At 48.9% G+C, this 13,718-nt stretch overlaps 3 protein-coding genes across 5 annotated transcripts in view; 1 reads left to right on the forward strand and 2 right to left on the reverse strand.

The window, feature by feature from the left end:
• LOC116981574 (oocyte zinc finger protein XlCOF15-like) overlaps positions 1–13,718 on the reverse strand; it is a 293,177-nt gene that overhangs the window by 26,517 nt on the left and 252,942 nt on the right. The gene's annotated exons all lie outside the window — the stretch shown is intronic.
• The window catches only part of LOC116981634 (zinc finger protein 420-like), a 36,994-nt gene that overhangs the window by 4,030 nt on the left and 19,246 nt on the right, over positions 1–13,718 (reverse strand). The window contains exons 5-6 of the mRNA XM_033034720.1: positions 12,168–12,251; positions 1,905–2,020 (exon numbers count right to left, since the gene is read on the reverse strand). Of these exons, the coding sequence (XP_032890611.1) occupies positions 1,905–2,020; positions 12,168–12,251 (200 nt within the window). The remainder of the gene's footprint in view (positions 1–1,904; positions 2,021–12,167; positions 12,252–13,718) is intronic.
• LOC116981545 (zinc finger protein 239-like) lies at positions 939–13,491 on the forward strand. 3 transcript variants are annotated; one of them, XM_033034636.1, is made up of 3 exons: positions 939–2,134; positions 6,291–6,296; positions 12,036–13,491. In XM_033034636.1, the coding sequence occupies exons 1-3, from the start codon at positions 1,344–1,346 to the stop codon at positions 12,991–12,993; spliced, it is 1,755 nt and encodes a 584-aa protein (XP_032890527.1). In that variant the 5' UTR covers positions 939–1,343; the 3' UTR covers positions 12,994–13,491. The 3 variants fall into 3 exon arrangements, with proteins under 3 accessions (XP_032890527.1, XP_032890528.1, XP_032890526.1); XM_033034637.1 differs by lacking the exon at positions 6,291–6,296 and having other exon boundaries at positions 939–2,162; positions 12,055–13,491; XM_033034635.1 differs by lacking the exons at positions 939–2,134; positions 6,291–6,296 and adding an exon at positions 6,037–6,117 and having other exon boundaries at positions 11,383–13,491.

The following is a 13,718-nucleotide window of genomic DNA, read 5'->3' on the forward strand; positions in this document are numbered from 1 at the left end:
ATCTTGGATCAGCCCTAGTGAGACCCCTCAATAGCAAGAATGTTACTTCCTCAAATTTGGTGACCAAAACCGCACATAATACTCCAGGTGTGGTCTCACTAGGGGCTTGTACAACTGCAGAAGGGCCTCTTTGCTCGTATACTTATGAAAGCCAACATGCCATTTGCTTTCTTTACTGCCTGCTGTGCCTGCATGCTTACTTTTAGTGAGTGATGAACAAGGACCCCCAGATAATTTTGTACTTCCCCTTTTCCCAACTTGACACCATTCAGATAATAACCTGCCTTCCTGTTTTTGCCACCAAAGTGGATAACCTCACATTTATCTTCACTATCTGCAAAACCACCCACTTTTGTATCATCAGCAAACTTGCTAATCTTGTTTTGCTAATATGTTCTCATCCAAATAATTGATGTACATTGATCTGCATTCATGTAGATTGATGTAGATGACAAACGGTAACGGGCCCAGCACCGAACCATGAGGCACACCACTAGTCACATACACTGAGCGGGTGTATATGGTTAACAGAAGCAACTCCTCTGGGGACTTTTGTAACTGTGTTGGAGTAACTCATCGGGTCAAGCAACATCACTGCAGAAAATGGGTAGATGACGTTTCGGGTCTGGACTCTTCTTCAGACTGGACTTACTTTGTGCTGACCCGCTGCTTTACTCCAGCACTTTATGCATTTTAGTGCAAACCTACAGCAGTTCCTTGTTTCTACATTTTGAACAACTCATTGAACACAGCTTCTCCCGGCATCGTTCCAGCGCAGCCGTCGCTCGCTGTTCGGTCAGGTAGGCACAGCCCTCTCTCAGCTGATCAATGGCCGCCGCGAGTACCCAGAACACCCCGCGCTCCAGCAAGCGGTCCGCCGGCCCCAGTGCCGGCAGATACGCATGCGCTCTGCCGGACGCGCGGTGCACCCTGGGAGAGACTGGTGGGACAGGACAAAGCGGGAGATTCCCCTCCCCGGGTCACCGGAGCGGAGCCGGACGTTACGGGGCTGAACGGTGCTGACCGGTGCTGAACGGTGCTGGCCCAGGGCGGGCCCAGCGGTGCATCTGGAAATCGCATCGCTCCATCCGCGGCCAGGGTTTTGAAGTAGGGAACGTCTCTCCAGAGATACTGCCCACTGAATTGCTCCAGCGTTTTGTGTCTATCTTCTGTTTAAACCAGCATCTGCAGTCCCCCCCCCCTGCACGGCTTCTCCTAGGGTCCAGGCCCCGTGTTCAGATTTAACCTGAGCTCCGGACGGGGTGGCACATTCAGCTGCCATGGGACCTGGTAGGAAGTCATAGATTGACCCTCCTGTCTAACAAACCTGAGTGTCCGCGGCGATGGAAGCGTCCCAGTGCCCTGACTATGGGAAGGCCATTCGCCAGCCCAGTGACCCGTCAACACACCACACCGGCGAGAGGCTGTTAACCTGCTCCGAGTGCGGGAAAGGATTCAGCTGGTTATCCTCCTTTCTGAGACACCAGCGGGTCCACACTGGCAACAGGCCCTTCACCTGCTCCCAATGCGGGAAGGGCTTCGCCGAATCCTCTCACCTACTGAGGCACCAGCCGGTTCACACGGGCGAGAGGCCGTTCCCCTGCTCCGAGTGCGGGAGGCGATTCAACTGGTCGTCCTCGCTGCTGACCCACCGGCGGGTCCACACCGGAGAGAGGCCCTTCACCTGCCTGGAGTGCGGGAAGGGGTTCACCGATTCGTCCGCCTTGAGAAGCCACCAGCGGCTTCACACCGGGGAGAGGCCATTCGTCTGCTCGACGTGCGGGAAGAAATTCAGCCTGTCGTCCAGCCTGCTGTCCCACCAGAGGGTCCACACCGAGGAGAGGCCGTTCACCTGCCCAGAGTGCGGGAAGGGATTTACCCGACCATCAGATCTGGTGACTCACCAGCGCGTTCACACCGGGGAGAGGCCGTTCACCTGCTCCGAGTGCGGGAAGGGCTTCACTCAGTCGTCCAGCCTGGTGACCCACCAACGAGTTCACACCGGGGAGAGGCCGTTCATCTGTTCAGAATGTGGGAAGGGATTCATTCGCGCACCTGATCTGGTCAAACACCAGCGAGTTCACACCGGGGAGAGACCGTTCACCTGCACTGAGTGCGGGAAGGGGTTCACTCAGTCATTATATCTGCGGAGACACCAACGTGTGCACACCAAAGGAAATGTTTAAATGCTTGTGCTGTTTAAATACCTCAGCATCCCAGACATTGCATTCTACAGTTATTGATTGGTCGTTTGAAAGTCTACATAAACCGCGCCCACCATCGATCATGTTCATGTTTTTAAGAAGGAACTGCAGATGCTGGAAAATCGAAGGTAGACAAAAGTGCTGGAGAAACTCAGTGGGTAAGGCAGCATCTATGGAGCGAAGTTTCATAGGCGACGTTTCGGGTCGAGGTCTGAAGAAGGGTCTCCACCCGAAACGTCGCCTATTCCTTCGCACCTGAGAGATCTTCTCTTGTCACTTCAGAGATCGTCACACGACAATTTGAATACCTTGAGTAGGCAAGCAAAGAATTTCGCATGTGACTTCTCACATGTCACAATAAAGTATTCATTCATTCACTTGTCACTTCCTGGCTTTTGGGGGTTCTTTTATGTTGCTTTTGCTGACGTTATTCATTGGATTGCGGTTTACTATGCTGAATCTGTTGCCAATAAATCCGTTTTATGTTAAATGCTCTGCCTCAGGCCTCAATATCTCTGCTGTGGGAAGAGTCCAGTTGGGCCAGCTGGTGCCTGCCAGCATATCCGCCCCTCTCCACCCCGCCTGTCGAATTGTGTTATATGTATAGTTCCTCACATGCAAGCGGCCGCTGGAGGATAGGGCCTTGCTCTAGTTGGTGTGAAGTCTGGGAGCGGAAATCTAAGTAGGAGTTGGTCATGTGGCCCCTTGAGCCGGCTCCGCCATTCACTAAGTCCCCGACTGATCCCGCGATTCACCCCCTCTACCAGCTGACCCGTGTATCCCCCGATTTATAATCTCCCAACGTGCATCCGTTTTAGCCGACTGTCACCTCTGCAGAGAAACGTTGACTCCTCTCAGTCCTAAATGGCCAATCTCTTTACCCGAGACTGTGATCCTAGTTCTCGATTCTTGAATTAGATCCACCGAATGTTTGCTTTAAAATATAATCTGCTTCCATTGCCCCTTCAGAAAGGGCAACCCAAATACAACACCTAACTGCTCGCTTCTCCTGACTGAAGGGCCTGCATCCACACTGTTCATTCTGACTCTACATTCCTATCAGCCCCCCCCCAAGATTCTGTCACTCACCAAAACACTTGGGAAAATTGCTGTAGAAACAGAAACATATAAAATAGGTGCAGAACTAGGCCATTCGGCCCTACGAGCCAGCACCGCCATTCAATATGATCATAGCTGATCAACCAAAATCAGTACCCCGTTCCTCCTTTTCCCCCATATCCCTTGATTCTGTTAGCACTATGAGCTATATCCAACTCTCTCTTGAAAACATCCGGTGAATTGGCCTCCACTGACTTCTGTGACAGAGAATTCCACAGATTCACAACTCTCTTGGTGAAAACGTTTTTCCTCATCTCAGTCCCAAATGGCCTATCCCCTATTCTTAAAGTGTGACCCCTGGTTCTGGACTCCCCCAACATCAGGAACATTTTTCCTGCATCTAGCCTGTCCAATTCCTTCAGAATTTTATATGTTTTTATAAGGTGTCCTCTCATCCTTCTAAATTCCAGTGAGTACAAGCCCAGTCGACCCATTCTTTCATCATATGTCAGTCCCGCCATCCCGGGAATTAACCTGGTGAACCTACGCTGCACTCCCTCAATAACAAGAATGTCCTTCCTCAAATTAGGAGACCAAAACTACACACAATACTCCAGGTGTGGTCTCACCAGGGCCCTGGACAACTGCAGAAGGACCTCCTTGCTCCGAAACACAAATCCTCTCGAAATGCTGTGGGAAGTTAACCTCCCGACCTGCACGAATTTGCGGTTTGTGAGGAAACTGGTCTACCCAGAATAATCCTGGGTGATACAATACAATACAATTCAATTTATTGTCATTTGGACCCCTTGAGGTCCAAACGAAGTGCCGTTTCTGCAGCCATACATTACAAACAAATAGACCCAAGACACAACATTTTTTACATAAACATCCATCACATTGCTGTGATGGAAGGCCAAAAAAACTTTTCTCTCCACTGCACTCTCCCCCCCCCATGTCAGAGTCAAAGTCAAAGCCCCCGGCGGGCGATGGCGAATTGTCCCGTGGCCATTTAAGCCACGCCGGGTGATGCAAGGTCGCACACCGGGTCTTGATGTTAGAGCCCCCGGCGTGCGCTCGCAAACTCCCGCGGCCATTCCAAGCCGCGCGGGGCGGTGCTGTAAGGCCCCGCTCCAGGTGCTCTTCAACCCCGCAACTCGGGCGGGAGAAGTCGCCGCTGCGGAAGCCCCGAAAAGCGGTCTCCCTCCAGGGACCCGCGGGCTCCCGGTGCCGTCCGCCAAACCCGCAGTTGCAGCCTCGAATCTCCGGGGGTCGGGTCGCAGCAGCGTCCACCACAGCTCCACCCGCTCTGGACTCGGCCAGCTCCGCGACGGTGAGGTGAGTAGTCAGAACCAGAGCCCCGGTCTTCCTGTTGGAGGCCGCTCCTCGTTGCAGCCCCAACGACAACGGAGACCCGACAAAGAAAAGGTCGGGTCTCCCGTGCAGGGAGAGATTTAAAAAGATCACAAGAAGAACATTTAAAAAAATCACACAGAGCTCTGGAGCCCAACACTGAACCAGAGGAGCTGGAGATCCGAGGCAAAAGCAAATGTACGAAAAGTTCGAACACGCATCATCAGTATGTTCAGAGGAAATGTTGTCATTCTCTTGTGAGCGACTTCCATTTATACGTTCAAGCAGTGAGTATACAAGATGCAGTTGTGTACATTCCAAAGAGGCACTCTCTATTAGAAGTTAAGTTATTTAAAAAGGGGATTGAGCAACTAGATCTTCTCAGCTTGGTCAAAAAGGCCCACTTCAAAATTTAATCGCTACTCTACTCACTCCGACCTACGCGAGATAACCACTGATGAGGTGTTTGCCCAGTAATCAACCAGAAGAGAGCGCTGCAAGGATACGGTGAACACACGTGAGTTTTAGTTTTAGAGATACAGCGAGGAAACAGACCCTTCGGCCCACCGAGTCCGCACTGACCAGCAATCCCCGCACACTAATGTTATCCTACACACACTAGGGCCAATTTACATTTATACCAAGCCAATTAATCTACAAACATGTACGTCTTTGGAGTGTGGGAGGAAACCGAAGATCTCGGAGAAAATCCACGCGGTCACGGGGAGAACGTACAAACTCCGTACGGACAACACCGCAGTCGGCATTGAACCCGGATCTCTGGCGCAGTCAGTGCTCTAAGGCATCTATCGCTGCACCACCGTGGTCTGAAAAGCATTCATCTCTAAATTACCCCGAATGCGAAAGTGGCATAACATGGAACTAGAGGGTAGACAAAAAAAGCTGGGGAAACTCAGCGGGTGAGGCAGCATCTATGGGGCGAAGGAAATAGGCAACGTCTGAAGAAGGGTTTCGGCCCGAAACGTTGCCTATTTCCTTCGCTCCATAGATGCTGCCGCACCCGCTGAGTTTCTCCAGCAATTTTATCTACTTCCTAAGCAAATATACTATCTTTGGTCCGAAGAAGGGTGCCGACTCGAAACGACATCTGAAGAGAGGTCTCGACCCGAAACGTCACCCATCCCTTCTCTCCAGAGATGCGCCTGTCCCGCTGAGTTTCTCCAGCTTTTTGTGTCTATCCATGTTCTTCAGAGATGCTGCCTGATCCGCTCATTTACTCCAGCACCTTGTGTCTTTTTTTTTGGAAAACGGCACCTGTAGTGTCTGCTGTTCTACAGTCCTTCCATTTGGGAGTTTTTTTGAGGGACGTGAGACCGAGATGGGTGTCATTTAAAGCCAACAGCTAAATTCCTATCAATGGAGGACACCATTGACCAGAAGCCTCTGCGGTTAAGTAAGTGCTCTATCAACATTAAAGGAAGAGTGCAGCGTATGTGCACAGCGGAAGGGACGTGACCTGGGCAGCGACGGTGGTGTGGAGGTAGGAGCTGGGGACTGGGGTGTGGGTTCAATTGGTGCGGGCGGGCGAGCTGGAGGCGCAGCCATCGTCCATGGGAGGAGATCTGCAGAAACACAGCGGGCAGCCATGCTGGTTCAGACCTGACCATTATCCCCCGGGCGAGTTCCTTGCGTTTTCCACAGGCCCGGTTCAAGAAACGCGTCGCTCGCTGGGACGCGGGGAGTCATAGAGTCACACAGCGTGGAAACAGGCAAATCGGCCCAACTTGTCCCCGCCGCTCATATCCTTCCAAATCCTCCTGTCTCACGACTTCTCTGGTCTTTGTTTCATCCATATGCCTATCTGAAGAAACCCCTCCCCCTTGTCCATCCACCAGGCTGTGTCCTGCCTCCTGTCCCTGCACTCTTCCCTCCCCCGCACACCCCCAGTCTGCAGAAGGGACCCAACCCGAAACTTGACATGCATATTCTCCATCTCCAGAGATGATGCCTGGCCCGCTGAGTTATTGCAGCATTTTGCGTCCCTTTACACATTTCCTACCCATGTGCCAGTCCGAATGTCTTTTAAATGTTGTAAAAGGTACTTGCTTCACGTTCACGTTCAAGTGAGTTTATTGTCATGTGTCCCTGATAGGACAATGAATTTTTTGCTTTGCTTCAGCACAACAGATCATAGTAGGCATTGACTACAAAACACATGAATAAATAAACTGATAAAGTGCAAATAACAGATAATGGGTTATTAATGTTCAGAGTTTTGTCCGAGCCAGGCTTAGTAGCCCGATGGCTGTGGGGAAGTAGCTATTCCTGAACCTGGTCGTTGCAGTCCTGTACCTTCTACCTGAAGGTAGCAGGGAGATGAGTGTGTGGCCAGGATGGTGTGGGTCTTTGATGATACTGCCAGCCTTTTTGAGGCAGCGACTTCAATAAATCCCCTCGATGGAAGGAAGGTCAGAGCCGGTGATGGACTGGGCAGTGGACTACTACTTCCTCTGCACGAAAGGACACAAAGTCTCAGCAGGTCAGGCAGCATCTCTGGAGAACATTTCAGGTCGAGGCCCTTCTAAGGACTGATCATCCGGAGAGGGGGCGGGGCTGAGAAAGGATCTTGACCCAAAGTCATTTATCCACATTCTTCGGAGATGCTGCCTGACGTGCTGAATTATGCCAGCACTTTGTGTCCATTTGAATATTGACCCGCTGAGTTACTCCAGCTTTTTGTGCCTGACAAGCATCTGTAGTTCTTTCTTTCCACCTCTTCTGCCAGATTGTTCCAGATACCCACCACCGTCTGAGTGAAAATATTGCCCCTCAGGATCCTATTAAATCTTTTCCCTCTCACCTTAATCCTATGTCCTGTGGTTTTGATGTCTGTCCTCTGGGTAAATTCACCTTATCTATCCCCCTCATACACCTCTATAAGATCACCCCTCATCGTCCTGCGCTGAAAGAAATAAAGTTCAACACTGCCTAACCTCCATTGCTCAGGCCCTCAAGTCCTGGCAACAGCCTCGTAAATCTTCAATACACTCTTGTACAGGAAGGAACTGCAGAAATACACTCTTTCCATAGAAACATAGAAAATAGGTGCAGAAGTAGGCCATTCGGCCCTTCGAGCCTGCACCGCCATTCAATATGATCATGGCTGATCATCCAACTCAGTATCCCGTACCTGCCTTCTCTCCATACCCCCTGATCCCCTTAGCCACAATGGCCACATCTAACTCCCTCTTAAATATAGCCAATGAACTGGCCTCAACTACCTTCTGTGGCAGAGAATTCCAGCGATTCACCACTCTGTGAAAAGTGTTTTTCTCATCTCGGTCCTAAAAGACTTCCCCCTTATCCTTAAACTGTGACCCCTTGTTCTGGACATCCCCAACATCGGGAACAATCTTCCTGCATCTAGCCTGTCCAACCCCTTAAGAATTTTGTAAGTTTCTATAAGATCCCCCCTCAATCTTCGAAATTCTAGCGAGTACAAGCCGAGTCTATCCAGTCTTTCTTCATATGAAAGTCCTGACATCCCAGGAATCAGTCTGGTGAACCTTCTATGTACTCCCTCTATGGCAAGAATTCCAGTGGCCCAACTTAACATCTTTCCTATAGCAGGGCGGCGAATCTGAACACATTACACAATTTTGGGCGGGTGCGTGTTTGTGGCCAGCTACGCAGGCATCGATTGTGCCTGATTGAGGTGGTTTGTGAATAAATCCCGATGAATCGGCCAATGGTCCTTTATTGTCACGTGTACACAAGTGCAATGACATTTTTTGTTTGCATACAATTCAGTGACAATCTTGCTCTAGATTAGGCACAATCATACTAGGTACAAGAGTGTAAACAGAGAGTAGACCACACCGAATCTGCACAGAGAATGCCATATTTTAAGCACAATCTTGTAGCCTTCAAATCCAAATTTAAAATAAAAATGTAAAAATCTTAGCTAGGCCACAAAAGCCTGATGTCCTGGCAACGGCACAGGGTGGAAGTTGCATGGGTCAGGAGATGTGTTGGTGTCCTCCACTGCTGCTCTGCCTCTCCGTGCTGCTACAGGTCGCATCCGATCCGCAGGCTTGGCTTGGCCTGATGGAGGGGCGTCCGGTCTACAGGAGACGCAGGTTGCTTTAGTTGCTCCAGCAACCCAATCCGTCTCCACGACTAACGCTGAAACCTCCCTGACCTCAGCATGTGAGCGTGCTGCCCTTCGACTACAATGCCCTGTTTTTGCCACCAAAGTGGATAACCTCACATTTATCCACATTCAATTGCATCTGCCCACTCCCCCAACCTGTCCTAGGCACCCCACGTCCTGATAGCATCCTCTTCACAGTTCACATTGCCACCCATCTTTATGTCATCTGCAAATTTGCTAATGTTACTTTTAATCCCTTCATCCAGATCATTAATATATATTGTAAATAGCTGCGGTCCCAGCACCAAGCTTTGTGGTACCCCACTAGTATCTGCCTGCCATTCTGAAAGGGACCAGTTAAACCCTATTCTATGTTTCCTGTCTGCCAACCAATTTTCTATCCATGCCAGCACCCTACCATGTGCTCTCATTTTGCCCATGGATCTCCTATGTGGGACCTTGTCAAATGCTTTCTGAAAGTCCAGGTACACTACATCCACTGGCTCTCCCTTGTCCATTTTCCTAGTTACATCTTTAAAAAAATCCAGAAGATTAGTCGAGCATGATTTCACCTTCGTAAATTCATGCTGACTCGGACCGATCCTGCTGCTGCTATCCAAATGTGCCGCTATTTCATCTTTTATAATTGACTCCAGCATCTTCCCCACCACCAATGTCAGGCTAACTGGTCTATAATTCCCTGCTTTCTCTCTCCTGCCTTTCTTAAAAAGTGGGATAACATTAGCTACCCTCCAATCCACAGGAACTGATCCTGAATCTATAGAACATTGGAAAATGATCACCAATGCATCCACGATTTCTAGAGCCACCTCCTTAAGTACCCTCGGATGCAGACCATCAGGCCCAGGGGATTTATCAGTCTTCAGTCCCATCAGTCTATCCAACACCATTTCCTGCCTATTGTGCATTTCCTTCAGTTCCTCCGTCACCCTAGATCCTCTGGCCACCAGTACATCAGGAAGATTGTTTGTGTCTTCCTTAGTGAAGACAGATCCAAAGTACCTGTTCAACTCATCTGTCATTTCCTTGTTCCCCATAATAAATTCACCTTTTCAATGCTTCAATGGTTCAACTTTGTTCTTAACTAATTTTTTCCTCTTCACACACCTAAATAAGCTTTTACTATCCTCCTTTATATTCTTGGCTAGTTTACCTTTGTATCTCATCTTTTCTCCCCGTATTGCCTTTTTAGTTATCTTATTTTGCTCTTTAAAAGTTACCCAATCCTCTGGTTTTCCACCCATCTTTGCTATGTTATACTTGTTCTCTTTTATTTTTATACTTTCCCTGACTTCCCTTGTCAGCCACGGTCACCCCTGACTTCCCTTGTCATCCACGGTCACCCCTTGGAACCTTTCTTCCTCTTTGGAATGAACTGATCCTGCACCTTCTGTATTATTCACAGAAATACCTGCCATTGTTGTTCCACTGTCATCCCTGCTAGGGTATCTTTCCAGTCAACTTTGGCCAGCTCCTCCCTCATGGCTCCATAGTCCCCTTTGTTCAACTGTAATAGTGACACCTCCGATTTACCCTTCTCCCTCTCAAATTGTAGATTAAAACATCATATTATGGTCACTACCTACTAATGGCTCCTTTACCTCGAGTTCCCTTATCAAATCCGGTTCATTAGACAACGCTAAATCCAGAATTGCCTTCTCCCTAGTAGGCTCCAGTACACTACCACCATCTCGAAGGGTTCTTCATGATATATGGTTGTAAGAACCACCCGGATACACCACAACATTTAACATGTTGTAAAGAACTGTTTTCATCTTCTTACTTTTGGCTCTCCTGTTATCTCCATTTCTGAATCCAAAGAAAGGACCCGACTCAAAATGTAATCTGTCCATTTCCCTGCCTTGGCACTGGGTTGCTCCAGCACTTTGTGTTTTGCTCAAGATTGCAACATCTGTAGTTCCTTGTGTGTTCTTTATCTTCATTCCTTATCCTTTGCCTCTTGCCCCTTAATTTACTCCATCCAGGCACAATGATATTTAGCACTATGTCAGATTTCTTCTGAGGTTCCTCTGTTGTGCTGAGAATTACCTATCTTACCAAAGCTCTTCATCTCTTACATTTATTCTGAGATCTTGGGAATAAAAACACAATTTGTTGTCCTTTGGAAGCAACCACACAGGGCGGCACAGAGGCGCCGTGGGTGGAACAACTGCTGCCTCACAGAGACATAGACCCGGGTTTAATCCTGACCTCGGAAGCTGTCTGTGTGGGGTTTGCACGTTCTCCCTATGACCGCTTGGGTTTCCCTCGGGTTTCCTCCCTCCCATCTAAAAGGTTTGCGGTTTTGTAGGTTAATTGGCCTCTGTAAATTGCCCCAATTGTGGGAGTGGATCAGAAACTGGTGTAACATACAACTGATGGTGGGCCGAAGGGCCTGTTTCCATGCTGTTTAGAGACTTTTGTGAAAGATGTTACGACCAACAGTGTGGTAATCCGCCAGCATTGAGTATTGGGCTTGGTTTTGTTTTGTTCTTTCTGGAGTTGGAATTAAGTCTCCAATCTTCCAGCGGAGATAACAGTGCTACTAAGTCACAGCTCACTGTTAAGACTAAAATTATCATGTCTGAAATGCAATACTTAATAATGTCTTTTATAAATTCTTTTTTAAAGGATATAATTAGAAGAGGATTTGTTAACGGGAATCCCATATTCAGATCTTCACTGTCAGTTCACCAGCATCTATATATCGACAATATTTGAATACAGAAGAGACGATGATTTCCTGGAGAATGTCTGAGAAGGGATTACAAACTGCAGTATGACCAACGACATTGAGACCACTGGACTAATAATAGAAAGCACTGATGATAGAAAGATCTCTGGCCAGTCACATAGTCAGAGAAGATGGCATGCCAGGCACACCAGCGAGAAACCATATGCTTGTTCAGCATTTGAGGATCATTTTAATGAACTGACTTTGAGGGAGACATTTGAAATTATCTTTGCTTCTGAGAAGGAAAGAGCAAACATTTTGTTGATGAAAAGCAATAGATCAAAGTGTATGGCTGACCCTTGAAAAAGTAGCAATTCCCCTTTCGAATTGGAAATGGACATCTGTTCTGTGTCTGGAATGAAATTTCCAGTTTTCTTTTGATCCTTAAATCCCAAGGCAACACACCAGCACTGGAGTTAGGACATCATCTGCTCCAAGTTTGGGAAGAACTCAAAATGTCATCAGATCTGTTGAGACCACAACCGGTTTGTAACAGAAATAAATCATTCACTTCTTCCGTGTGTGGGGAGGGATTCAATGGACCACCCAGCCTGATGAATAATCACCAGCGAGTTCACACTGGGGAGAGGCCTTTCACCTGCTCTGACTGCCGGGAGGGATTCGCCGACTCTTCGAGCTTTGCGGAAAACCAGCAAGTTCACACCGGGGAGAGACCATTTACCTGCTCTGAGTGCGGGAAGGGATTCACTTGGTCTTCCAGCCTGGTGACGCACCAGCGAGTTCACACCGGGGAGAGGCCGTACACCTGCTCGGAGTGCGGGAAGGGATTCACTCAATCGTCAAGCTTTTGCACTCACCAGCAGGTCCACACGGGGGAGAGGCCGTTCACTTGCCCCGTGTGTGGGAAGAGATTTAACCATCCATCCAATTTGCAGAGGCACCAACGCCTGCACACCGGGGAGAGGCCGTTCACCTGCTCCGAGTGCGGGAAGAGGTTCAGTCAATCATCCCATCTGCAGGAGCACCGGCGGGTTCACACCGGGGAGAAGCCGTTCGCCTGCTCCGAGTGCGGGAAGGGATTCACCCGCTCGTCTCATTTGCAGCAGCACCTTCGGGTTCACACCGGGGAGAAACCGTTCATCTGCTCCGAGTGTGGGAAGGGATTCACTCAGTCGTACAGCCTGATGATTCACCAGCGAGTTCACACCGGGGAGAGGCCGTTTACCTGCTCCGAGTGCGGACAGGCGTTCAGCCGGTCAGACAGCCTGGTGATACACCTGCAGGTTCATTCCGGAGCGAGGCCTTTTACCTGCTCCCAGTGTGGGAAAGGGTTTATTCAGTCGTCGGATCTGAAGACGCACCAGCGAGTTCACACCGGGGAGAGGCCCTACATCTGCTCCGAGTGTGGGAAAGGGTTCACCCAGTCATCTAGCCTGAGGACACACCAACGGGTTCACACCGGGGAGAAGCCGTTCACCTGTTTTAGATGTGGGAAGGGATTTACTCAGTCAGCTGGTCTATGGAGGCACCAGCGAGTCCACAAGTGACTGCAGGAGGATTCTGCTGTTGTTGCTCCTGATAATGCTATCCATGGTTGCACTGCATTCACTGTCCCAGCCTGAGTTAATTCCTGTGAAGTTGTCAGGCCTTCTGGCTGGACTGGAGACTAATGCGCTTTGACAGATGCTGAGTAAATGTCTTGATCTTGAACACCCATTGCATTGTCTATTTAATAATGAAAAGTCTAGATAGAGTGAACGTGGAGAGGATGTTAGACACAAAATGCTGGAGTATCTCAGCGGGTGAGGCAGCATCTATGGAGAAAAGGAATGGGCAACGTTTCGGGTCGAGACCCTTCTTCAGACTTCAGAGAGGATGTTTCCAGTAGTGAGAGATTCTAGCACCAGAGGGAAAATAGATTGGCCACGATCGAATGGCGAACAAACTCAATAGGCTGAATGGTATATTCTATTCCAAATCTTCTCATTTAATAGCGGGAATTGTACTCCTGACAGTTTAGTTATTTAAAAGATCATTTGCTTGAAGTTGTGATACTGATCATAACTGATAGTGTCTCCCGCCTCACTGGTGGTGAGGACTCTGGGCGTAGGACTAGGGAGTCATGTCTTTTGGAAGCAGTGGTGAAACATTCCTTCACAGTAAGAGTCTGGAACTCTTCCACAAGTGGGAATTGATGTTGGGTGAATTACAACTGTGAAATGTAAGATTTAGGAATATTTGTTAAGCAAACGATTAAGGGATATGGAGCAAG

Source organism: Amblyraja radiata, chromosome 15 (assembly GCF_010909765.2).
Source record: "Amblyraja radiata isolate CabotCenter1 chromosome 15, sAmbRad1.1.pri, whole genome shotgun sequence".
Lineage (NCBI taxonomy): Eukaryota > Metazoa > Chordata > Chondrichthyes > Rajiformes > Rajidae > Amblyraja > Amblyraja radiata.

Excerpts from the sequence above, each read along its gene's own strand:
- LOC116981545 (XM_033034637.1), top strand. The coding sequence starts at position 1,344 with ATGGAAGCGTCCCAGTGCCCTGACTATGGGAAGGCCATTCGCCAGCCC. Across the intron at positions 2,163-12,054 it reads ATCTGCGGAGACACCAACGT|CGAGTTCACACTGGGGAGAG; the intron begins GTGCACACCAAA and ends AATAATCACCAG.